General features: G+C 40.7%; 1 protein-coding gene across 1 annotated transcript; it reads left to right on the top strand.

The window, feature by feature from the left end:
• The first annotated feature begins 3147 nt into the window (after nucleotides 1-3147).
• CCDC174 (coiled-coil domain containing 174) lies at nucleotides 3148-23597 on the top strand. Its single transcript, XM_080672369.1, has 11 exons — nucleotides 3148-3315; nucleotides 5703-5807; nucleotides 7199-7299; nucleotides 8306-8364; nucleotides 10349-10526; nucleotides 14304-14399; nucleotides 15900-16042; nucleotides 16486-16580; nucleotides 17126-17258; nucleotides 19145-19297; nucleotides 20360-23597. Exons 1-11 carry the CDS (start codon nucleotides 3274-3276, stop codon nucleotides 20656-20658), a joined length of 1404 nt encoding a protein of 467 aa, XP_080528495.1. The 5' UTR covers nucleotides 3148-3273; the 3' UTR covers nucleotides 20659-23597.
• The last annotated feature ends 1517 nt before the right edge of the window (nucleotides 23598-25114 follow it).

Here is a 25114-nt window from a genome sequence, read left to right as displayed (position 1 = left end):
ACATGGACACTGACAGGCATTATACAGAGAAAAAGAAACTCTCGAGGTCTTCTGGGATGTCCGTGAACAACTAAAATTACTTTCTTTCTAGCTTCCCAAGATCAAAACACTCTGGCCTCAGTACCAACAGCCTTGCTATGTAAGGAAAAAGTTCATGATTTCCAGTCTGTTTATAGCCCTTCCTTCCCACTTCCTCTTTCTTTTATGTGAATCCTCTCCTGGCCTTTTTTAGATGAACTCAAGCTATATCGGTTCTTCTCTTTATAAGTGAATAGGGTGCAAACCATGAACTCATTGTCCCAGTTATTCTTTGACTCTAGGCTCCTTCACTTGCAAGCTGGCAAATGCCCCTTGGCACGTCAATTAACCTTTTGGGCCTCATTTTTCCTCCTCTGTAAAATGGAGATAATAGCTCCCACCAGTGGGACCATTTCAATGATTAAACACGATAGTCCATGTTACACATATTACACATGCTCCTGTCGTGTAGTAATGCTTTGCTACAATCATTACCATTGGTATCAGTTTCCTATTGCTGCTGTAACACACTACCACAACTTAGTGGTTTAAAAGACCACAGATTTATTCTTTGTCTTTTCTTTCTTTTTCCTTTTTGAGTTCTGGAGGTGAAAAGTCTGAAATGAGCCTTACGAGGCTAAAGTCTAGTTGTCAGCAGTGCTGCATCCCTTCTGGAGCGTCCAGAGGAGGATCAGTTTGGTGTGTTTTTTCCCCAGCTTCTAGGCTGCCTGTATTTCTTGGCAGTGGTCCCATCTTCCTTCTTCAAAGCCCACAGTGGAGCATCTTCTGACCCGTCTCATTGATTCTGACCCCTCTGCCTCGCTCTTGCAAGGACCCATGTGATTACACTGGGCCCACCCAAATAATTTCCCCATCTCAAGATCTTTAATCTAATCACATTTGTAAATTCCCTTTTTTTTCTGTTATAACTTTATTTTTATTTTTTTTAAATTGTTTGAAGTATTACAAATAGTAGTACATATGTCTCCTTTTTTTCCCCCCATTGACCTTTCCCCAGCCTCCCCTTCCCCCCAGTACATGCCTTTACCGCCCCCCCCCCCCAGTGTTTTTTATCCATTGGTTATGCTTATATGCATGCGTACAAGTCCTTTGGTTGATCTCTTACAGCCCCCGCCCTCCCCCCCCCCCCCGCAACCTCCTCTGCCTTCCCGCTGTAGTTTGACAGTCTGTTCAATGCTTCTTTGCCTCTGTATCTATTTTTTTCCCCATTTCATTCCTTTAAAAAATCTTGCCTCTGCAGACTAGAAATAAACATATAATAACAAAAAATGTTTGAGTCCCAATTTCCATGTCCAACAGTTCTGAGTCCCCGTTTCAATGTCAAACAGTTCCTTATGTGTACATGTCAGCAATGATATCTGGATGGTGGGCACATGGTGGCAATGCAGGTCCGACCCTCTCTGGTTTGGTCCTAGGTGACTTGCTGCGTCGCACAGCTGCTGACTGCTAGCATGACAAGGCATCGTCAGCGTCTTCCATCTCTGGACTGTTTCTCCTCTTGTCTTCGTGGTTGGAGCAGACCTGTCAATTCCTCTCTGTTGCAGGAATCCACATGGTCTTGGAGTTGTTTTCTGAAAATATACAAACATATTCTCGACCAAAAGTTAATAAAGGAATCTTTTCTATATAATTGATTTGGGATCCTTTTTATTTTTGCCCAAATGATTTTCCTTTGTCTTATTTAGACACCATGTGTGTTTTTCATGGGTGTCTTGCTGTTAGCATTACAAATGAAAACTAATTTTGTAAAGTAAAAATTTTCTAGATGTAATTTACTTATAGGATATTTTTCCTTACATGATATTACCCTTCTATCCCCCCTTTTTTGATTAGTGTAGGCTTTTGTAACTTTTATAATGCAGTCTTGATGACTTTAAATTTTAATTTTTTGCACAAAAATATGACTGCTTTAGTTTCATTGCATGTTTAGGAATTTTACCATGCGATGAACTACCAATAGAAATTTTTGTTACCACATTAGGAACAGCTTTTTGTCCAGTACAATTAAATTTTCTTGAATATTCACTTATTTCAATTAGCCTATTTAAATTAATCTGAAAACTTGATTATTATTTTACTGTCAAATTTAATACTCTACCAACAATCTTAATTTACCCTGTAAATATTAGTGGAAAGGATTATTTGCATTCTTGAGTAGGCCCTGAGCATTCCTGGTGCTAGGCTGGATTTAGATATAGGGCAGCTGCTGTCGGCCAAGTCTCTGTCTGTTACCTGGGTCCCAATCTGAGCTGGGCCAAGTCACTGTCTGTCACCTGTGTCCCGATCTGAGCTGGGCATGGGAAGCAAAGCAGCCATGGGGGCAGGAGACCTCCCTCAGATGGGGTGAGGGTTCAGGCCCCTGCAAGGTTGGGGGGGTTGTAAATTCCCTTTTGCTACAGCAGATAATAGTCACAAATTCTGGGGATTAGAAAATGGACATCGTTGGAGGAGGGAGGGGTCATTAGTCTATCACAATTATTAATATTTTTATCGACTAGCTCATTTAATCCTCATTAAACCCCATGAAGTAAATATTGTTTCATTCTCATGTGGGGCCTGAGGCACAGAGAAGTTAAGTAACTTTCCTAAGGTCACATAGCCTATATTGTACGTGGTGAAGAAGCGTTTCCAACGAGGAAGTGGTCTTATAAGCTGAAATATGTGAAGTGGCACGAAGTAAGCATTATATCAATGCTACTATTATTATTATTGTTATTTCTACTAAAATTAATATAATAATCCCCATATCGTATGACTCTTGTGAGAATTAAATCAACGTGTGAAAATTTCCAGACAGTGCCTGGCATAGAGCAGATCCTCAAATGGTATTTAGATCTTTCCAGTCTTTATTCGCCTTTCTTTTCGCTAGGAAAACGTTTCAGTTCATTTCTCCCCCATTAAAATAGCGCCTTCGCCACCCCTAAATGACCCACTCAAGATGGCGCCGTTCGCGCCTAAGTTAAGAGACCTTCTCAATAAGGCGTCTAACTAATCCTTTCCATCTTCCGCACTCAAGATGGCCTCCGTAGTTAGCTTCAACCCTGGGCATCCTGACCTTCTTAAAATGGTGACAGGCGCGTTTGCGTCACATCACGACCTTCCTAATTTGGCGCCAGCGTCGTACACTTAGCGTCGCTATAATAATAGACACTTCCGGTTGCGCCGGAGGCGGTCTTAGAACTCTGCGGGGACTTGTGAAGGATTCATATTGTGCTGGGGCACTCTGGCTCCACCATGGACCGAAGGAAAAAGCCTTTGGACGTCACGGCCTCCTCGGTGAGTGCGGGTAGAGATGATGCTACGGGTTCCGAGTTCTTCCTGCCCCCAAGAATCTTGGCCTAGTTTGTTTCTTAACTCGGGGACCCAGACCCGGCCTCCCCTCAAACAGGAACCGGACTTGGCTTTTCTCAGACGGGAAACCGGACCAACTTTCTTACCCACCGGAGCCCGAACTTGGCTTCCCTCCTCGGATGTGCCCTCGGACCGGGCTTCCCCCTCAGACACGCACCTGAACCTGGTGTCTTTCCTCTGTCAGGAAGCTGCCTGCCTCCCACTGAAACACCCAGTCCAGGCCTCCTTGCCAGCCCGCCTTCCTGCCGGTCGAGGAGGAGCCCGGGCCTGTGCTTGCTGAGCATACACATCCCCCTTCCTGGTTCTCCCACCCAGAGACCAGGAGTGTGGCCTTTTCCCTGACCAGGAACTAAATCTTTGTTAATGCAGCGTAGGAAATGCGATGCCTGGGTGCTGTCAGGTCTCACAGGGTGTAAGAGGCTGTTTTTTGTTAGTTTAATATGTATTTTTTATTGGTTTTAGAGAGGAAGAGAGAGAGAGAGAAACATCAATGATGAGAGAGAGTAATTGATCTGCTGCGTTCTGCATGCAACACACTGGGGATTGAGTCTGCAATCCTGACAGGGAATCGAACCCGGATCTCCTGGTTCATAGGTCGAAGCTCAACCACTGAACCACGCTTCTGGGCAAGAAGCTGCTTTTTTTTTTTTTTTTTTTTAAGTTAGCTACTTCTAGGAAGAAAACATGTTCTGTGTACTTATTTTAGTGCCAGCACTTTATATGCACGGTCTCATCAACTTCTCCCAAAGTACGTGCTGGTAAGATCCCCATTTTATACGTGAGGAAGTAGAAAGATGCAGTAGCATTCCCAGCTTATGTACAGAATTCTTGGTGATAGAGCTGGCTCACTCAGTTTGGTTGCCTTTTTCATTATATCAGAACACATTGCCTAACCTTTGGTTTAATCTTGAATTTACTGCAGTTATTAGGATGCAAGGGAAGTATAAGAAAAAATCTACATGTCCCAATATTTGAACCCCTTTTCCTCATCTCACACTGAAAATTGGTATTAGTTATTAGGTTTGAGGATTAAGAATAAACAAATATATATAAATGTTAAAGTTATCCTATCCTAACAGCTTAAAATTAGCAATGATAATAATAGGAATGCCAGCTGGGAATTGACAATTTTCTGAGTAGCTTCCTTTTAAAATTCAAAAGTTTTAGAATAGGAAAATGTGTGGCTAGGTAATTGATGTGGTTAAGAGCTTAGAAGAAAAGGTGAAAGGCTTTTAATTTTATTAAATTTAGAATATTAGGTCCTGGGAAGAACTGCCCTTTGCCTTATTCCTGCTAAGGCTACTGTTAAATTGATTTCTTCCATTTGGACTTAATCATTTTGGTTTCCCTTAAAATTCAGTCCATGATGCTGGGCTTTATAAGTTGATTTACAAACGCCCACGTGTATAAGCAACTGTACCAGATCAGTAGAAAGGAAACTGCCATTATGTCCTTTTGTGCAGAGTAGACATTGGTGACTGATACAGCTGAGGGCTAGACCTGGGTATTCACTCAGTTGTGCTGTTTCCTTTGCCCTGGCCTTCCCTGCTCTTGAACCCTGTGATTGAGTTGAACTTAGAGTTTCTGGAAGATACTAAAACAGACTTGGAAGCATTCTTAGCATTCATTCACTCTGCTTTATGTTTGGCTGTTGAAATCTGCCTATCTTTTAAAGTTCAACTCCAGGCTGCTTCTGATCACTCTGGACAGAAGAAAATGCTCCCTTACCTGAACTTTTTTATGCTACTTTCTACCACTCTTAGAGCATTAATTACTTCCTACTGGTATTACAGTTTTCTTATTAGATTGTAGGCTTCATATGAGGCTGGAGTATGTCTAATTCATGTTTGTATCCCACTCTTCAGTGTTAAGTGCCAGGCACATACTAGGGACTCAGATAGTTGCTAAACAAATTTCTCTATAGCAATAATAAATTGTTGTGATGATTACATGAGATTATATTATATATAAAAGCCAAATACAGTGCCAATCAGAAAGGTGTTTGATGTTAGTTGAATTTTACTCTAAAAGATGCCGACTTTATTTACTTTGATTTATCAATGTCCCTTTGCCCAGAAAAAAACCTTTGACTGTTGAAAGTTAGAGTAAAAGTACATTTCCAACAGAGCTAGGATGAAATATGACTTAGTTTTATTTTGGATTGGATTCTACATGTAAACTTTTAATTTTGTATCCATTTTTGTCCATTTATAGGAACTTGGAATCTTGCTTTGAGAATTATAATAACTTAGAAATCCAGTCAGTCATAGAATTAAATAAATGTTTTTGTTTGTTTATTGGTTTTATTTTAGTTGGTAGACCTTAAGGCCGAACTCTTTCGAAAACAAGAAGAATTCAAACAAGAAAAACTTCTAAAAGATTCTGGAGTTTTGGGAAAACCAAAAACAACTAATAAGGTAAAAATAAGATCTAATTATCTCCATTGATCTGAAATAATGCCAGAAGAGAGGTTGGGAGTTTTTTTTTTTTTTTTTAAGTGTTTGTGGTCTCTGCTACATATAAATATTAAGGAAAAATTCCTGTCTTGTATTTGAACATGTGCATGAGATGTCTTAAATATTAAAATAGAAATTAGTAAGGTTATTCAAAAGCACATTTTGAAAACATATATATGTATATTTATTTCAGAGAGGAATGGAGAGGGAGAGAGAGATAGAAACATCAATGATGAGAGAGAATCATTGATCGGCTGCCTCCTGCACACCCCCTACTGGGAATCGAGTCTGCATCCTGGGCATGTACCCTTGACCAGAATCAAACCCAGGACCCTTTAGTAGAAGGCTGACGCTCTATCCACTGAGCAAAACCAGCTAGGGGAAAGCACCTTTTAATGCTCTAATTCTTTAGCACTTGTTTGAGAAAAGTACATGCTCTTAATAAGTGGTTTGTTAAATTCTTGTGGAAGATTATCTAGTTACATGTGTGTTATAAATCCAGACAGAGACAAACAGATAATATAGAAATATAGCAAAAAATATCAGGGTCTTTAAGAGTTGTTTTCCAATTTTATAGGTAATGGTATCTATTATTTGTATTACTAATTATTTGTAACACTAGAGACCCGATGCACAAAATTCGTGCAAGGGGCTCGACTCTCGCAGACCCAGCCGGCCCTTGCAGCCCGGGTCGGCCCTCACAGCCCCGGCTGGCCCTCCCAGTTTTGGCCGGCCCTCCCAGCCCTGGCTTCGTCCAGAAGGTTGTCTTTCTGCTATTCGGTCTAATTAGCATATTAGCTCTTTATTATATAGGATATTTTCATTATAGTCTTGAGTCATTCAGGAGATAAAAGATAAAGAAGTAACCCTATGCAGTGTATAAAGAAACTTTTTATATAATTCAGGGCTTTTCTTTTCTTTTTTTTAAATTTATTTATTTATTTTTTTAAAAAAAATATATTTTATTGATATTTTACAGAGAGGAAGGGAGAGGGATAGAGAGTTAGAAACATCAGTGAGAGAGAAACATTGATCAACTGCCTCCTGCACACCTCCCACTGGGGATGTGCCCGCAACTAAGGTACGTGCCCTTGACCGGAATCGAACCCGGGACCCTTCAGTCCGCAGGCCGACGCTCCATCCACTGGGCCAAACCGGTTTCGGCAGGGCTTTTCTTTTTAACTCCAGCTTTGCCATGTAGACTTTGCAGGACATAAGCTGGCTGTCAGAAGATCTAGTTATCTCCATTGATTCATAAGATCTGATGGTCCCCCTTTTTTTTTTTTCTGATGTATAAGTAGAGATGTTTTGCAGCCATTTGGTGGTTCTGTTTTGTTTTTTAAATTCTCCAGAAACCAAGTATCTGGAACAAACAGAATGCAGGAGTTTCAAATCGCGCTGAGAAGGATGCGGAACAGAAGATTGAGGAACAGAAGACTTTAGACAAAGCAAGGTAAAGCTGAACTCTGGTCAGTGTAGTTATCACTGAAGCTGCCCAAGCCAAGAAATGAAAATTCAACTTTTATTCTTTTTTTATTTACAATTTAAATTTTTATAATCCTTCTAGCCAAATACTCTGTAACTATACAATAGACTCTAAAAATAATGTGATTTGCAGATGTATTTATAATCAGTTTCACTTTGAGCCTCTTTTAGGCACTAAGATCATGGATCTTAAGAAGTGCATGGGAGTGTGGTTCTGGGCTAGGGGCATATGATGTTAGCATTTAGAAACTAAATTTTTCCCCAAACTTTTTTTTAGTCCTCACCTGAAGATATTTTTTTCCATTGCTTTTCAAAGATAGTAGGAGGGAGGGAGGGAGAGAGAAAGAGAGTGAGAAACATTGATGTGAGAGAAATACATGGATTAGTTGCCTCCTGCACATGCCCTGACTGTGGGCAGGGAGCGAAATTGCAACTAGGTATGTGCCCTTGACCAGGAATCTAACCTGACACCCTTTGGCCCTAGCGTGAATGCTTTAACCAATGAGTGCACCCGCCAGGGCTCCCCCAACTTTTTAATATGAAAAACTTTAAATCAACAGAATAATTGAAAGAAAAGTACAAAGAACATTCTAATACTCTTCACTTAAGTTAACAAACATCTTTCTACATTCTCTTTCTATCTCATGTGTATAGGGAAACTTTGTTAAGCATTATACTTTACCTTTACATATTTTGACATATATCTTCTAACAAGGACATTCTTCTATATAACCACATTGATAAAATAGTATTATCTATTATCTATTACCTATTAACTAGAGGCCCGGTGCATGAAATTGGTGCACGGGTAGGGTCCCCAGGCCTGACCGGCAATCAGGGCTGATTGGGGGCCTTCTGGCTGCCAGCCAGGGCCTGCCTTCCCTGGCTGCCAGCTGTGAAGCCGAGGATGGAGCAGTCTTTTCAGGGACGGCAGTTAATAAGACATTTCTAATACTTGTTCTGTTTTCTCCAAGGGAGAAATTGGAAGAAAAAGCTAAATTATATGAAAAAATGACCAAAGGAGACTTTATAGGTAAAAAATTATTTATACTTCTTTATTTTCTATAATTCATACATCCCTATGGTATTTCATTATTTGTTAATAACTAAGAATAAGGAGAAATTTTAAAAATCAAACTGCTTATTTTCTGTGCCAGAGATAAAATCAGCAATAATTTTCCAATTGCCTAGTGGGCGCAGGGCATGTGTTAGGTGCTTTGAGGGAACAAGCAAGAACAATATATGCCAGATTCTCTGCCCTAAAGTGGGGGAGGGTGTCATCAGTAGAGGGAAATGGTATAGAACAAAGCAAAGTTAGGAAACAAGGTCTGAATAGGCCACAATTATAAACAATTACAGCTGGGTAAAGAACAAAGAAATTATGGCTATATCAAGGTGATAGGGTTGTTTGCTATTGCTCTATTTTTCTCTATTTTCTATTTTTTGTGTGATGTGCTTATGAGTGCTTTTTAAATGATAATAAACAGAGATAATCACTTTCCTCATACCCCCCAGAGAAAGAAAACCCAAGCTACTGCTAGACAACAGTAGAAGAGGTTTGCAAAGCAGTTTACAAAGGAGGCATTTGTGGAAGTGTTTAGGGAAAAGACAGGCTCTAATAGGGCTTTTAAAGCAGAAAGGGGGAGGGTGGTGAGAGCAGATCAGCAGAGGGAGGAAAGGGCCAGAGTTGGCAGGGCAGCCTGGTGTGGCTGGGCCTGAGGGGCTAGGAAGGGGAGCAGGAAAGAGGTGTCTGGACCTCGATCATGGGCTGCTCACCCAGCCAAGCTCCCTCTTCTCAGACAACAGGCCGTGTTCCCTGCATGGCAGGGAATCAGCATGGGGAGATTGGAAACGCCAAAACTAGGGGCCATGAGGAGAGGCTTTGCCGCCTTCTTGAAGCAGCAGCAGGTTGGCCATTAACCAGGTATCCTCAATATTATGGGTATTGTAACTCAGGTCTGAGAAAGTACCTCTTTTCCATATGAGGTATTTTGTGGCCTTTAAAAAATTTTTATTGTCTGGAAAAGCCTTTATTAAGAAAAAGTTCAAGTCTTTTCTCTTTTGATTCAAACTTTACTTGTATTGTTAATATGGGATTCAGGTCCAAAAGAGTATGCTTATAGGGATTTGGTTCTGTCCAAACCGCAAGCCCACTTTCTGATAGGCATATTGGGCTTACATATTTGGGCAAATTAAGTTTTGGAGCTTCCGTTATTCTTCCCTGTCCAGTGGTATAATACCGGTACCTGGTTCTAGGGAACCTAATATCTGTTCCATCTCAGACAAAAAGACTCAGGTGACTGTATCTGAAATCCCACACAGGGAAACTTCACGTCAACGTTATTTGTGAATACATCAGACATCCTGGGTTAAATTAAATCGTGGATTGCTATTTAACTTTTCATTATATGTTTTAGCTCAAATAGATCTTAAGTCCTGAGGAAGATAGCATCTCACACATTTCTGTATGTCCTGTAGATCCTGGCAACATGTTTTGTCTGAAAGTGCTGTTCATTGGATTGAAAAGAATTTAGATGATTTTTTACCTATGTCATGACCCTTAAAACACTTAACATAACAATATAATTAGGATTAAGTGATACAGATCACCTGATTAGAGAGGTCTATTGTTTTGGTCTGACAACATGAGAAATGCACTTCTCCTTCTGTAGTATGTAATTGGCTGTATGAGTCTCTTGAAGTCAAATGGTTTTGTTATCTTAAAATGACATTCTGAGACAGTATTGCTTACTCAGTGTATTGACAAAGCAGCAGAAACTTCAGGCTTTTTAAAGACTTTTTGCAAGGTGTATGTTTCCAGTGGCCTATTAATAACTTCCCTGGCAGGTCCTGAGGTGGCTTTGTCTTTGTAAGTGTTCCAGGGGGTGGAGTCATCAACTAGTGAATCTTCAGGGACGTGAAGCCACCCATTGATGACTGTGACTGCTTCATATCAATTCCATGTGTGGTTTTCTTCTTTGATGTCAAGAATCTGATAATTGATTTTTATGTCCTAGATGAAGAAGTGGAGGATATGTACCTTGTGGATTTCACGCAGAAGATGATAGACAAGCATAAAGAAATGGAGTCATTTGGTGCCAATAGAGATTCTAGAAAGGCAGGAGAAAGAGACGAGGATGAAGAAAATCTTTCTGAAACAGATATACCTCCTCCCCAGGACCCCAGTGAAGAATGGTTGGTGATATTACGTGATTTGTTCATATTAACATTGTCAGACTTGTGTTTACTTTTTAAGAGTGATTTCATTTGGTTGTTAACAAACCATTTCTCTTTATCCTTCTTTAGTTTTTTTTTTCTTTTGAGACTCTACTTTAAGTAAGATTGGATTTACAGATGTAGAAACAGTAGCTCCAATGAAGAAATAATTACAAATAAAGACTGAGCTCTTGTTCTGTGCCAAGCACTGTGCCAGGTGGAAGAGGCATTGATGTGAAAGAGTTGATTAGTCAGAGGCATGTTCCTTTGCTACCCATGTCCTCATTCAGACTTGAGGGAGAGTCATTTGTCCAGGCAGTGGTGATCTCTGTTTCTAGTAAGCCTTACTCTGGCTATGACATTTTCTGGCAATTTAATAAAGGCATTGTGGACTTGGACCTGGACAGCACTATCTCTACCTTTCCCTGGCAATGGGACCTTGATTAAGTTCCTCATCAACCTGAGGCTCACTTTCCTCATCTCTAATGCAGTGATGTCAATGCCTACTTCCCCTGATTGTTTGCCTTAAACTTTCTTCACAAAGTAAGAGTATTTTAGAATACCCAAGAAACTGCTGTCTGTGGAGTATAAGCAGACATTTTGTAAATCTTTATTACTGAAATTATTCTGAATTTTACCTACATGTAGGTGAATAATGGGGAAATCAATCTAGTTGTTTCCTTACAAAGAGACCAATGTGTCAATAAGTCCAGAATGCAAATTCCATTCTGATGATACTCTCTACTTAAAATGCTGTTTAGAAACTTGTTTGTAAGTGCTTAAAACCATGTAGAGATGCACTGACCCTATGAAAATGTCCTGGTAGTAACTAACTCTGCCTGCCCACCCTTGTGCCTGTGCAGAGCCCACCTATCTTCTCTTCAAGGCTCAAATATCTCCTCATCATGGTGTCTTTGTCAGGAACTGGTTAGGATTGTTTGCAGCATTTGGTGACTTTTGTCAGCTTTGGGACCAGTGGACAGGGGTCATTTATGAGTTGAAGAGAGCAGTCCCTGTTGTGGAGCACAGACTGCACCTCTTCATACTTGTGAGGGTGTCCACATCGGTCCAGATAAAACGTGTGTTGGGATAGAACAGGTGTCTTCTTACCTACCTTCTAAAAACTTATATTTGGGGGAGATTATCTGGCTGCATGCTTGCTGTAAGTAACCAAGAGAGAAGCACATGCAATGCAGTCTCTTCTATCAGTGCTGCTTCATTCTTAGTGATTCTTCCCTTGAACTCTGGCAGCACTTAAATCTTTCCTGCTCCTTTGGGTCTTACCTTTTCTTTATTATTGACACACTAGAGGCCAAGTACATGAAATGCATGCACTGGGGGCGGGAAGGGGGTTGTCCTTCAGTCCAGCCTGCACCCTCTCCAATCTGGGACCCCTCAGGGGATGTCCGACTGCTGGTTTAGGCCCGACCCCCTAACCACTCCCTGCCAGCCTGATCGATGCCTAACTGCTCCCCTGCTGGCCCGATTGCCCCCAACTGCCCTCCCCTGCAGGCCTGGTCGCTCCCAACTGCCCTCCCCTGCAGGCCTGGTCCCACTCACCTGCCCTCTCTCCCCTGCAGACATGGTCACCCCCAACTGCCTTCCTCTGCAGGCCTGGTCCCTCCCAACTGCCCTCGCCTGCCAGCCTGGTCACCCCCAACTGCCCTCCCCTGCAGGCCTGGTCCCACTCACCTGCCCTCTCGCTCCTGCAGGCATGGTCACCCCCAACTGCCTTCCCCTGCAGGCCTGGTCCCCCCCAACTGCCCTCGCCTGCCAGCCTGGTCACCCCCAACTGCCCTCCCCTGCTGGCCCGGTCACCCCTAACTGCCCTCCCCTGCTGGCCTGATCACCCACAACTGCCCTCCCCTGCCGGCCATCTTGTGCAAGGGTGTGATGGTCAATTTGCATATTATCTCTTTATTATATAGGGTAACTGGCCTCATTAACAGAAAAATAATTGAGGTAAACTTTGATACTTTCAACATCCTGCCTGCTGTTATTAGTGAAGCATTTCATGGGCATGTGCTTTAGCTTCCCCAATGTTCTTTGAAGATGACATGACTGAGGTCTCGTGTTATTCTGGTGCCTCAAGTAATTGTTTCCCTGAGAGCTTGCTCAGTGTCTGATTACATAGAGCAGTTGCTATTGTCTTGCATATCCCATCTATTTCTATTTTGATGGGATCTGCATGTTTTGGAGACCTTCTCCAGAAACAGAATAGCCTATGATTGCTTTTCATAGCCAAAATCCCATCTCCTTTGAAAGGTTTAGTGCCTTTTTCTCTTCCTTATTAATGCCTGTAAGATTATAGCAATTTGTCGGTGATTTGAAGAGTTTGGAGGGCAGTTGAAGGTGTCACTGCCAGCATATGGAAAAGGAAGACACTGCAAGCAGTTCTGACACTTTTTTTGTTTTTGAATTAGCCTCTAAAATTGTAACTGCTTGTAAAATCCTTTCAGTAGTTAAATTCCAGGTGGTGGAAAATGTTTCTGCAAAAATAGTGTAAATAATTACTTAGACATCTGGCTAAATCAGGGGTGGGCAAACTTTTTGACTCGAGGGCCACAGTGGGTTTTTAAACTGGACTGGAGGGCCGGAACAAAAGCATGGATGGAGTTTTGTGTGAACTAATATAAATTCAAAGTAAAGGAGCGGAGGGGAGAGCAAGAGAACCCTCCGCTCCGGCCGGATCTGGCCCGCGGGCCGTAGTTTGCCCATGGCTGGGCTAGATGGTATTCTTCCTCCATTCATTTTTAAAAAAAGGAAAGGAAGAAAAAAAAAAAAAGAAACTGCTTTCAGCAGTTGGAGGTTTTATTTCTTGAGCTAATCAGCTTTAGGACTGTAGCAATGGATTCCCAAACGTTCAGACTTTAAATCATGGACTGACAATTGGAATCGCATGAGTGAAGAGAAAGAAATTGCTGATAAAAGCCAGGTCACATACATGGGAATCTGACATTGAGTTGGTCCACCAGCAGTACTGGCCCGTCTCTGTGTTTTTGTTCCCTACTGAAGTCTGTGGGAAATTCCCTGCCCATAATTATAAAAATAAAATCTGTTGCATCATAATGCAAATGAAATATTTTCCATGAAAATCTGTCCATATTACCTGTTGTGAAAAGTCTTAAGTGTTTCATTTGCCTTGCTCTCTGCCTGACTTCTCTAACTACTATCTAGTTTGGACAAAATTAGGAAAGAGGAACGAGTGATAAAAGATGACAGACTGGCCTACTGATGAGGTGCTTTTTGGTATAAAGAGTGTGTTGCTTGGCTTCCTCCTAATTAAAAAGAGTTCCAAAATACTGTGACTTATATTAAGAAATAAATTTCTAATTCATTGGGAAGAATCATACCAATTAGAAGAAAAAAAGGAAAAAGTAAAGTGTCAGATTTGGGAAGACTGAGGAAATTAAATTAGAGTCTGGTTTAAAGCAAAGTTATGATGCTGATAAACTATTTGGAATTTCCTAAAGTAAGTTCTGAGATGTGGCAGCAAGGATCTGTATGGGTATTTATCTTTGAAATCAGAGACATACAAGATCAATCATTTTCTGCATTTTCTAAAACTAAGATTTAATAAAGAGCACAATGTGTTTATTGTGTGTCAACTTTTAACTTTAAAAAGCATGTTATCAGTGATTGGGGGGTTTTCTTGGTTGTAAGCCCTACGTTAATTTTTTACTGTGTACCAACTTCCTAACTTAGGGAACTATATGTCCTGTACAAAGCATTCACATCTTTTCACTTTTATTTCAGGGTGGACTATGTGGATTCCTTAGGGCGATCCCGGCGCTGCATGAAAAAGGATTTGCCACATCTGCTGGAGATGGATAAAAATCTTCAGGGGAGGCTGTAAGTGTGTTATATGCAAAGTTTTGCCCAGGTCTGAAATGCAGACACAGCTAGGTTAGTGGGCAAGGCTGTCTTTAGTCAATTATCTTTAGTGCTCCAGTAAGGATATCTTTTTTTAATGTGTAAGAATATTTGCCGAAACACTTATTCATGGTTAGTGTACACATACACACATAATTCACACTCAGGGAACAGCCTGAATGGATGCTCCATATCATGTAGCTACTAAAAGGGTTGAGTTAGAGCTATATCTTTTTAAAGGCATACTCCAGAGCTATTGTGGGTTTAGTTCCACACCACTACAATAAAGTGAGTATCACAATAAAGCAAGTCACACAAAGTTTTTGGTTTCCCATTGCATATCAAAGTTATGTTTATGCTATACTAAAGTCTTATAGCATTATGTCTAAAAAAAATCAGTGTATGGAGATCATATATACTCAAAAGAAAGAAAAATTATGTATATGCAACTTTTTCATAAAGTTAATGGCAACCACACACAAAAACCCCAAAACTGAGACACATAGCTTTACAAAAGAGGAAAAGGAGGAAAGAAGTATGGAAAAATGACACCAATAGACTTTTTTATTTAATCCTCACCCCAATATATATATTTTTTTCCTTTTTTTTTTTTGAGAGACTAGAGGGGAAGGAGGAGATGGCGGGGAGTGGGGGTGAGGAGGACATTGATGTGAAAGAGACACATCGGTTGGTTGCCTCCCACACACGCGCCCCAAGTGGGGACTGGGGATTGAGCCTGCAACTGAGGTATGCACCCTTGACCAGCATCTGAACCTGTGACCTGAACCCATGACCCTTTGGTCTGTGGGTGGATGCTCTAACCATTGAGCCACCGGCCAGGGCATTAACTTTTTCTTTATACATCGTTGGATTTTGAAGTAGGGCCTTAGAGCTAGATTTTCTTTTTCTGTGAGGCCTAAGACACCTAAGAGATAACTTGCTAAAACATTCTAGGGAATAAAATTCCTCTTACTAAGAGCAGGTTTTATGTGCAAAGTATTGGGAGAAGGTCCACCTTGTCCAAGTCCTCCAGGTTCAGGTGGGCCTGGGCTTGGCACAAAGGAGGAAGGGCAGAATCCCTAAGCCATCTCAGAACACGAGGCACAGTCCAGGCCACAGCATGAAGGAGCTTCCTCATCCCTGCATGGGAGACCATCCAGAAGAGGCCTGCACTTCCTCCTCCCTGCCTGGGCTGCCTCCCTCTATTCAGCCCAGGACCAGGGTGGGAAGGAAAGTGGTTTGTCTTGAGTGCAGGCAAGATTCCATTATGCTAAAGTAACAAATCTGCTGCTTGATTTTTAAAAGGTGAAAATATTTTCTCCTCTATTTCCCAATGATCTGGTGGGTCAGAAACCTCTGTAAGGAACTGTCTTTTTTTATCAATTAGAGGTACTGATTCATGATTCAGTTTAATGAACTGAAGCATTGCTATCTCACAGCTCTTATATAAAGATAGTTTTTGCTCTTTTCTCCTACTAGTTTTGTTAGTCCTGCTAATGAAAAAACCTTACTATCTGAAGACATGAGAAAAGAACTTCAGCGCCAGCAATGGGAGGAAGAAGAACGGGAGGCCCTGAAAAGGCCAATGGGGCCTATACATTATGAAGACATTCGTGAAAATGGTATAATCTCTTGTAGCTTTTAAATCATGCTTTTATCTTGAACTAATGACAAGCATAAAGGGAAGTATTCATTCATAAAGCAGCAGTTCCTATGTAGAAATAAAAGATTCTGCTTTGGAAATTGAAACTATCCTCTTTGTTTACTTCATAGCCTAAAAAATACTCATATTGGAAATATCTTAACAGTGAGTCTATTAATCTAAGGGTTTGTTCCCCAAGAAAAGTGGAGACAGTCTATGACTGAAAATTAATGAATTTTTGTTGTTTATCACTTGGCAAACAGGATGAAAACTATTTCTAACTTGCTTTTTTGTTTAGCTGCCTTTTCTTTTTAAAAACTTGTGCCAAATATCACTGTATTTCTTTTTGCCAAATTTCTTGAAGGATATAATTTACTGATCAGGGAAATCTATAATCTCTCGTGTAATTTTGACTTATTTCAGAGGCCCGGCAACTTGGTGTTGGATATTTTGCCTTTGCCCGAGATAAAGAGTTAAGAAACAAGCAAATGAAAACTTTAGAGATGCTGCGTGAACAGGTATAAATTAAATTCAGAGTTGATGTAAAGAAAGATTTGAGCAGTTGGTTTCTTGTTGGACCATACTGCAAAAAAATCTAGTAAATTAATTAGGGATTTAAATTGATATTCAGAATACAATTATAGGTTTTATAACTGTAATTGCCATATTATTTTGGTGTTTCAAGGTTTAAGATTATGGCTGCCCAGAAGTAACTTGAGTAATTTTAAATTTGGTTTTTAATATATTTTTAGAGTGGTCTGGGTAAGAAAATAAAAAGTTGCTTGAGGGATTAAGGAGTAGAACAGAATTGGTTGGTTTTCTTGAATCTTAAACCTTTCAGAATGCTCTGTGAATGCTTTCTAAACTTCGAAAACATCAGAGGCCTTGTGTAAGAGAATACTTTACAAGTCTTCATTTTGATGATCTCAGGGATAGCTTCTTAGAGGTGGCATGAAAATCAATTAGTCTGTTTTCAGAATAAAATTATTTCATCGTTCTTTAAAAAGAAGTATTATGAATTTGGCTTAAGGCAAATAATTTTATAATTTTCTGTTCTCTTCAGACAACAGACCAGAGAACAAAACGAGAAAACATAAAAGAAAAGCGAAAGGCTATGTTAGAAGCAAGACTTGCCAAACTTCGACAAAAAAAGATGAAAATATCAAAAGATGATGCAGCAGAGGAAGAAAGTAAAGGTATGTCATGGCTCATGTTAATAAACTTCAAAAGGAAAAATTTTAGTTCCATTGATGTCTCCGTAATAAGGCTGAGAAATTAGCCATTAAGAAAGCACTTCTAAGATACTGACAGGAGCAGTTTTTATAACCAGTGTGATGCGAATGACACTCTTGGGAATAATTTAGGTTATAGATAAGGACATTAATAGTACATTGAGTCATTTCATAGAACAGAACAGTTTAGTAACTCACACTTAGTTTAGTTGTGTACATGTTTTAAACCTAATTTGTTTTGCTGTGGCTACAGTTTTTGTTGATTATATAGTAACTTGTTTTAAAGAAGAAATACACAAAGTCAGAGAATTAAATAATTTACAAATATGACTATGGTCAGCTTATGAAAAGACTGTTAAAACACTTGGAAACACTGTTAACTAGTGTTTTCAAACTAGTTCATTCTATGAGTTAGGTTGGTCAGGGCCAAATTGTCATGACAAAAAGACCCACATAGATTCAAACTAGAGGGAAATCTGCTTATCCCTTTTAACATTTCAGAGGTGGTAGGTGTCCAGGTAGGTAGTAGATCTGCCTCAGATGGCCATCCAGTCTTCAGCTTCCTACTGTCTTGCCATTTCTGTCATTTCCTAGAAGGTTGCTCTAACCCAGCCTTGGGCAAACTACGGCCCGCGGTCCAGATCCGGCTGTTCTATCCGGTTCTCTTGCTCTCCCCTCCGCTCCTTTACTTTGAATTTATATTAGTTCACACAAACACTCCATCCATGCTTTTGTTCCGGCCCTCCGGTCCAGTTTAAGAACCCATTGTGGCCCTCGAGTCAAAAAGTTTGCCCACCCCTGCTCTAACCTGAGCAGTTGAAACTTGCTCCCCAGCACCTGTTCATGATTCAGCCTTGGGAAAGGAGGAAAGAAGGAAGGGAACGAGCTTCCTTTTGGGGAATGTGAGTCAGAAGTCAGGCAGAGCCTATGTGTTTACATTCCAATGGTCAGAACACAGGGAGGCCAGTAGCCATAAGGCAGGGAGGCTGGGGATCAGCCTCTCTGGCGAGGTGCCTTGTATCCAGCTGAAACAGGGCATTCTGGTCCCAAAAGGAAGAAGGGGGAGGGGGCGGAGTATGAGTGCTAGAGGCATATAGAAGCCTCCAGCCTTTACAGTAGCTTGTGCTAAGCCATGGGCTGTTTTCTAATTCTGAACAGAAATTCAATTTTTGGGTGTTGCTTTTTTTTTTTTTTAATTCAATTTGGTTTTGAAAGGAAACCAGAAACATTTAGTAATTGGAAAATCATCCATTTAGTTTCATATAACTGTTGTCTCCCTGTAACATGTTACGCTCTGTATGTTGTTTATTTTTGCTCTACTCCTGAACATCTATCATTTCCACAAGTTGTGAAGTGTCACCAAAGTGTTTTAAAAAATCCATTTTCATTTAAAATATGGCCAAAATTGAATAGCCTACAGCCCATCGCCAGGCTCCGGCTCTTCATCACCCCAAACCCCCTTGCTTTGTTTGAGATTTACTTTAGTTGAGTAACAGAGATTTCTGGTCTTTTGATTGTTGGTCTGGGGATATAGATACTTTGAAATCCATCCAGCTTGGGTTTAAGTCCTGATTCTTGTCACTTCTGACTTGTGCAGTATTTCTGAGCTTAATTTTTCTCATCTACAAAATGGGGATAAAATGGGAATACCAATACTGGCTTTATTAGGGTTGTTACAGAATTAAGTGAACTATTATATGCAAAGTACTTAGCCCACTGCCTGGGACATGGTAGGTGCTTAGTAAATACTGGTTATTACTTCTACTCCCAGGATTAGTATATTCTATTTTTAAAAAATTAAGTAGCTTTAAGCTTTATTATAATGAAGTCTTATTCCCTTGCAAAAATAGATGGAAATGTTATTGGGCCTTTGCCACCAGAACCAGAGGCCATGCCAACTCCGCCTATTGCTGCCCAGCGTAGCAAAGTAGAAGTCATCGTTCAGGAGAGGAAGGACACCAGGCCCGGAGTGCCACACGTCCGGGAGTGGGACAGAGGAAAAGGTAAGGGGGTGGCTTCACGGTGTAAAAACCTCTCCAGTAATGGGCCCTGCACAGGAAATTTTTCTGGTTCTCCTGATCCAAATGTGATTCTGATGAGTCTTTGTGGTCCTTTGAGTCTTAAAGAATTCTTCAGATCCTTGAACTTGTTTCTTCTTGATACACAGACAGAGCTGTTTATAAACAGGAGTTCTAGCCCTAACTGGTTTGGCTCAGTGGATAGAGCATCGGCCTGCGGACTCAAGGGTCCCAGGTTCGATTCTAGTCAAGGGCATGTACCTTGGTTGCGGGCACATACCCAATAGGGAGTGTGCAGAAGGCAGCTGATCGATGTTTCTCTCTCATCGATGTTTCTAACTCTCTATCCCTCTCCCTTCCTCTCTGTAAAAAAACAATAAAATATATAAAAAATAAAATAAACAGGAGCTCTAGAAAGGGTGATTATAAAAGACCAGGATCCATAAGGCATCATGTCGAAGGATGAGGGTTTTGTTTTTTTGAAGTGCTTGGAGGAAGTTTTCTGAAGTTCGTGCTGCCTCATTGTAGTTTTGGAATGTCATTTTTTAGGAACTGCTTTCAAAATTTATGAAGGTTTGGTATTTTAATGTATTATGTTTTTAGCACTTTTCAGTTGGAAATAGAGATGAAAGGCCAACTTAGATTTGGACAAGTTCCTTCTTGTCTAAAACTCAGAGGACAACACTTGTGTTTGTTGTGAAGTACCTGCAACATAATGTCAAGCAAATGATTGTTTAATTTTTCTGTGTTTCTCTCTTAAATTTAATTTTTGTGCCTTTTTGGCAATGTTTCCAGAGTCTGCAGACTTCTCCACACAGCCTTTCTTGAACCTTTGGCCTTCAGGAAGTAGTCACTCCCTTAGCTTGGTTCCTTATACTTCAGTAGGTATTGCTTGGGCCTCATACTACATTTTTCTATTGCTATCATTGCTTTCCAGAGAATTTGAGGTGGCTTTTAAGAAATACATATAATAATTGAAAAGTAATAACAGTAAATTCATCTCATTCAATAATCAGTTCTAATAACATTCTTTCTTATTTTTACTAGAATTTTCCTTTGGGTACTGGTCGAAGAGGCAGTCAGATCTCCGGGCTGAAAGAGATCCTGAGTTTGCCCCACCGTCGGATTACTTTGTGGGTCAGAAGAGAACTGGTTCTTTCAGTAGCCAGACATGGACCAGACCTGCACCTGCACAGAGTGACGCAGGGCAGCACCCTAGCCAAAGCCATGACCCCAGCTGTTCACATACCTCACCCACTCCTGCTCCCAGCAGCCCACCACAAGCCCCCAAGGTCACTTTTGAAACTCTGGATGATATGATATCTTATTATAAACAAGTGACATGACTTTAAAAAGCATTCTGACTTGGGTCCATGCTGTTGGTGGTGTCTTTTCTCCCAGAGCAGAGAAAATGACTTGATTTTAGGAACTGAAATGTATGTTTTCCTGCCCTTTCCCTAGAAGATAGAGGTTGGATTTGTCAGCAAGGAAGAAGGTGAATGGTACCTTGAGAAATCTGTGGCCACGTGGCCATTCATTTCTTTCTAATTTGTATGGCAAGATAGTCATGTGGCTTTAAGTGTGATGGAATAGAAATATTCTGTAATATTTGACACCAAGGAGTTTGTAATCCTGTCTTTCATACCTGCTCCCATGACTTACTCAGATTTAAGGGTTCCATTCCTTCTGCATGTAGATGTTAGCATGTAGATGTCTTTTTTCCAAGGATTCAGCTTTCAGATCAGTTGATGGAGCATCTATCAGAAGGAACTATTGCCTGTCAAAGAGTGGCAAATGAAGAGACACTGTGTGGGAAACGCAGTGATCTAGTTTCCAAGAGGACATCTCAGTGTCATCTTTTCAGCAGCAGACAGGCAGTTGGAGTTGGCCACCAGGCCCACAAGACTCCTACAGCCACCTCCCAAGCCAGTGAGTCCTGTAAGAATGTGCTACAACAGTTCCTCCAAGCACCCACAGGAGCCCACCCTCCTCTGGGCTCTGTGGTGCACATGTTTTTTGTTCCCACAGCACAGCAGTGTTGACATAAGTGTCCCCGTTCTCATTACAGATTGTGAATTGGAGCGTAAAGAAGGTCAATGACTTGTACAAGGTCATATGGCATCTAAATGGCAGATCTAGGACTTGAACACAGTTTAAGCTCAGGTTTGCTGCAGACTCATGCTTTCTCCAACACCTTCTACTCTCAGTCTTGTTGCTCCAATATCAAGCAATATTAGACAAAATTCCCAAATTCCTGAGAACCTCTAGACTCCATATTGGACAAAGTTGCAGACTTATTAATGGTCATTCTGTCAGCCTTATCAGGGAAATGCCTCTTATCAAATACTAGAGGCCTGGTGCACAAAATTCATGCTCTGGGGGGTGGGAGGTTCCCTCAGCCCGGCCTGCGTCCTCTCGCGGTCTGGGACCCCTCAGGGGATGTCCACCTGCCTGCTTAGGCCCGTTCCCCCCAAGGGTTCGGGCCTAAGCCAGCAGTCAGACATCCCTCTCACAGTCCGGAGCCTTGCAGTCTGGGACCCCTCTCTCCTTACTGCCTGCCTGCAGCAGAGGCGGGAGAGGCTCCTGCCACCACTGCTGCACTCACCAGCCGTGAGCTCAGCTGCCCCCTGGTGGTCAGTGCGCATCATAGCAACCAGTTCTGGTCACTCCGCTGTAAGGTTCACTTGGGCTTTTATTATATAGATACATTAAAACCAACTAACCTGGCTGCCTTTTTTATAGAAATTGGACAAACTGATCCTAAAATTTATATGGAATTGCAAGGAACCCAGGCTATCCAAAACAATATTGAAAAAACAAAATTGGAGGATTCACACTTTCTAATTTTAAGACTTGCTACAAAGCTATAGAAATCAAAACAGTGTGGTACTGACATAAGGATAAACACATAGATTAATGGAATAGAATTGAGAGTTCAAAAATAAATCCATATACTTATGGTCAACTGATTTTTGACACTGGTGCCAAAACTGTCTAATGAGGAAAGAATAGCTTTTTCAACAGGATTCTGGGACAACTAACTACCCACATGCAAAATAATGAATTTGGATCCATATCTCATGCCATATACAAGACCAACTCAAAGTGGGTCAAAGACCTAAATGTAAGAACTAAAACTACAAAACCACTGGAACAGCTTGTAGAACAAAAGAAGAGGATACAAAAAGAAAAACTGGAATATTTAAAAAAAAAAAAAAAAAAAGAATTATTAGCTCTCCTAGACTCATAAGAAAAACCAAAAAGGAAAGAAGGAAAACAGCAGACAAATATGAGAAAGAATATATAAAGTAGAGCAGAAGGACTCAAGGCAAATCGTGGAGAAGGGATGGGAAGGCTAGTTAGGCAGCAATAAGCCCAAGAGTATGGGTGCCAGTGGTCATGGAAGAGGCCACCAAGTAACCTTTTTTTAATTTTTATTCATTTCAGTGAGGAGAGGAGGGAGAGAGAAACATCAGTGATGAGAGAATGATGGAGCAGCTGCCTCCTGCAGGCCCCACACTGGGGATTGAGCCTGCAACCCAGGCATGTGCCCTGACCAGTAATTGAACCGTGACCTCTTGGTTCATAGGTCAACACTCAACCGCTGAGCCATGCTGGCCAGGCTCAAATAACCTTTTGTTTCTCAGAGCACCTTGGGTGGACATAGCAAAGCAGTCCGTGGTCTGACTCATGATCACTGTCAACTAATAACTGATATTTTCTCTAGGATTTCAAAAACTTTTAACCTATTTTCAGTGCCTTTTTTTTTAATTTTTATTTTTCCCATTACCATTTATGCTCTCTATGTCCTCTTTAACAGCAGATCATTTAGTGTTTTATGAACCCAGCTGTTACATTGTCTTCTATTGCAGACCCGGAGTTCAAGTATTAACAGAATTTGTTTTACAGTTTCTCATGGGCCTGTTTTATATGAGTGCATCCAGCAGATGGCATTAGAATTCTTAGACTTTAGATCCACACTTTGCCCAATAGAAATACCATGTAAGTCTTCTGTGTCATTTCCAATTTTCTAGGAGCCACATTAAAAAAATGAAATTGGCCGAAACTGGTTTGGCTCAGTGGATAGAGCGTCAACCTGCGGACTGGAGGGTCCCGGGTTCGGTTCCGGTCGGGGGCATGTGCCTTGGTTGCAGGCACATCCCCGGTGGGAGGTGTGCAGGAGGCAGTTGATTGATATTTCTCTCTCATCGATGTTTCTGGTTCTCTATCCTTCTCCCTTCCTCTCTGTAAAATATCAATAAAATATATTTTTAAAAAAATGAAATTGATATTGTTATATACTTTTATTTCAGCATTTAATCAATGTACACAAATATTAATGAGACATTCTACATTTCTTTTCATACAAGTTTTCAGAATTCACTGTATATCTACTGTAAAAGTTTTCATCAGGAATACTTGACCTATATTTAGATTTCATAAAATATACAATTGAAAGGGTAGATTCCTATACCCTAAATTGTTCCAAACATGTTTAACCATGTTTAAAGTTTTCCAATAACTGAGTCAAGTGTGAAGTTTTAAATTTAAATTAATAAAGTGAAAATTTGGTTTCTTAGTCATTCTAACCACATTTCAGGTGCTCAAAAAGACATGTGGTATAGTGCTACTATACTGCACAGCATAACTAAATGATCTGTTTTTATATGCTCTAGGGTCTGACTACACATGATCCTCCCATTAGTAACTAAAGGATTAACAAACAATTTCTTCCAGATGTACATGAAGCATTTAATATATTTTTATGGCTGTGTTTATCTTGGGAGCAAGTAGTGGTAAAATCTCTTCTCAGAAAACATGACCACACCTTGTTTGTGTCTTTGTAGAGCTAAGTGAAATGTTTTAGATCAAAAAGTGCTTTGAATTATTTGTTTTCACTTCAATCTTTTCTTCAGGCCTTTGTGTGTTTTGATACAGTTCGTTTGAATTGGCTAAATAAATCATTTTGTTTGCTTGCAAAATTCCCAAAGGAGAAACTTTAAATCCATATACATGAGTTTCCTGCTATGTGTAGCCATACATTTGCCCAAACCTTGTGTATAATTTATTTCTTCTTAAAGCCATACTGCAGCCCATGGGGTGGTTTTCAGCTAACCTTATGACATACATATGAGGCAATAGAAGTTAGAATTTGGAACAGGGTAAGTACTGGTTTTTGCAGTTAATACAACATAGAGTAGCCACTCCATATAGGTTTAGTGTTTTTATTCAGTCAGTAAATTGAATTAAGTTAGTTATACATCAGGCAGTTCCTGTAAAAAAACAAAACAAAAATAAACGGCTAAGGTAAGGGATGATCATTGAAAGGAGTTTATTGACCTGCTGAAAACTGGGAGCAAAAATGGAACTCCTCTGGCCTTCCCACCTACCCTCGCCAGCTGTCTTGGTGAGACATTTTGTTAGTATAGGTGTGTACATTTAGCTTAATGTTTGATGTATGTGTGTGAGGAGTAGGGCAGGGGTTGGGGAAGGGAGAGAGTGATGTGATAGGTGTAGATCTAGAAAAACTGAAAAAAAAACAAAGTAATCAAATGAAGTAAGGTGTTTTTTAATGAAAATCTGTCACCCAGGTCTGGAGTTGATCTTTTGTTTCTATATTTCTTAATCAGTCCTGGGCTGCATTTACTGTATATATTCACTAGAGGCCCGGTACATGAATTCATGCATGGATGGGGTCCCTTGGGGTGGCCTGTGTAGATTTGGCCCCAGCTTGCGCCCCCAGCCTCACAGCCCCACAGCCCTGCCTGGCACCCCACCTGGGCCTGGCACCACCCCCTCACC

Source organism: Plecotus auritus, assembly GCF_963455305.1.
Source record: "Plecotus auritus genome assembly, chromosome: 6".
NCBI lineage: Eukaryota > Metazoa > Chordata > Mammalia > Chiroptera > Vespertilionidae > Plecotus > Plecotus auritus.
This window is presented reverse-complemented; position numbering and strand designations above follow the sequence as displayed.

Excerpts from the sequence above, each read along its gene's own strand:
- CCDC174 (XM_080672369.1), top strand. The coding sequence starts at position 3,274 with ATGGACCGAAGGAAAAAGCCTTTGGACGTCACGGCCTCCTCG. Across the intron at positions 8,365-10,348 it reads GACCAAAGGAGACTTTATAG|ATGAAGAAGTGGAGGATATG; the intron begins GTAAAAAATTAT and ends TTTATGTCCTAG. Across the intron at positions 14,400-15,899 it reads AAAAATCTTCAGGGGAGGCT|TTTTGTTAGTCCTGCTAATG; the intron begins GTAAGTGTGTTA and ends TTCTCCTACTAG.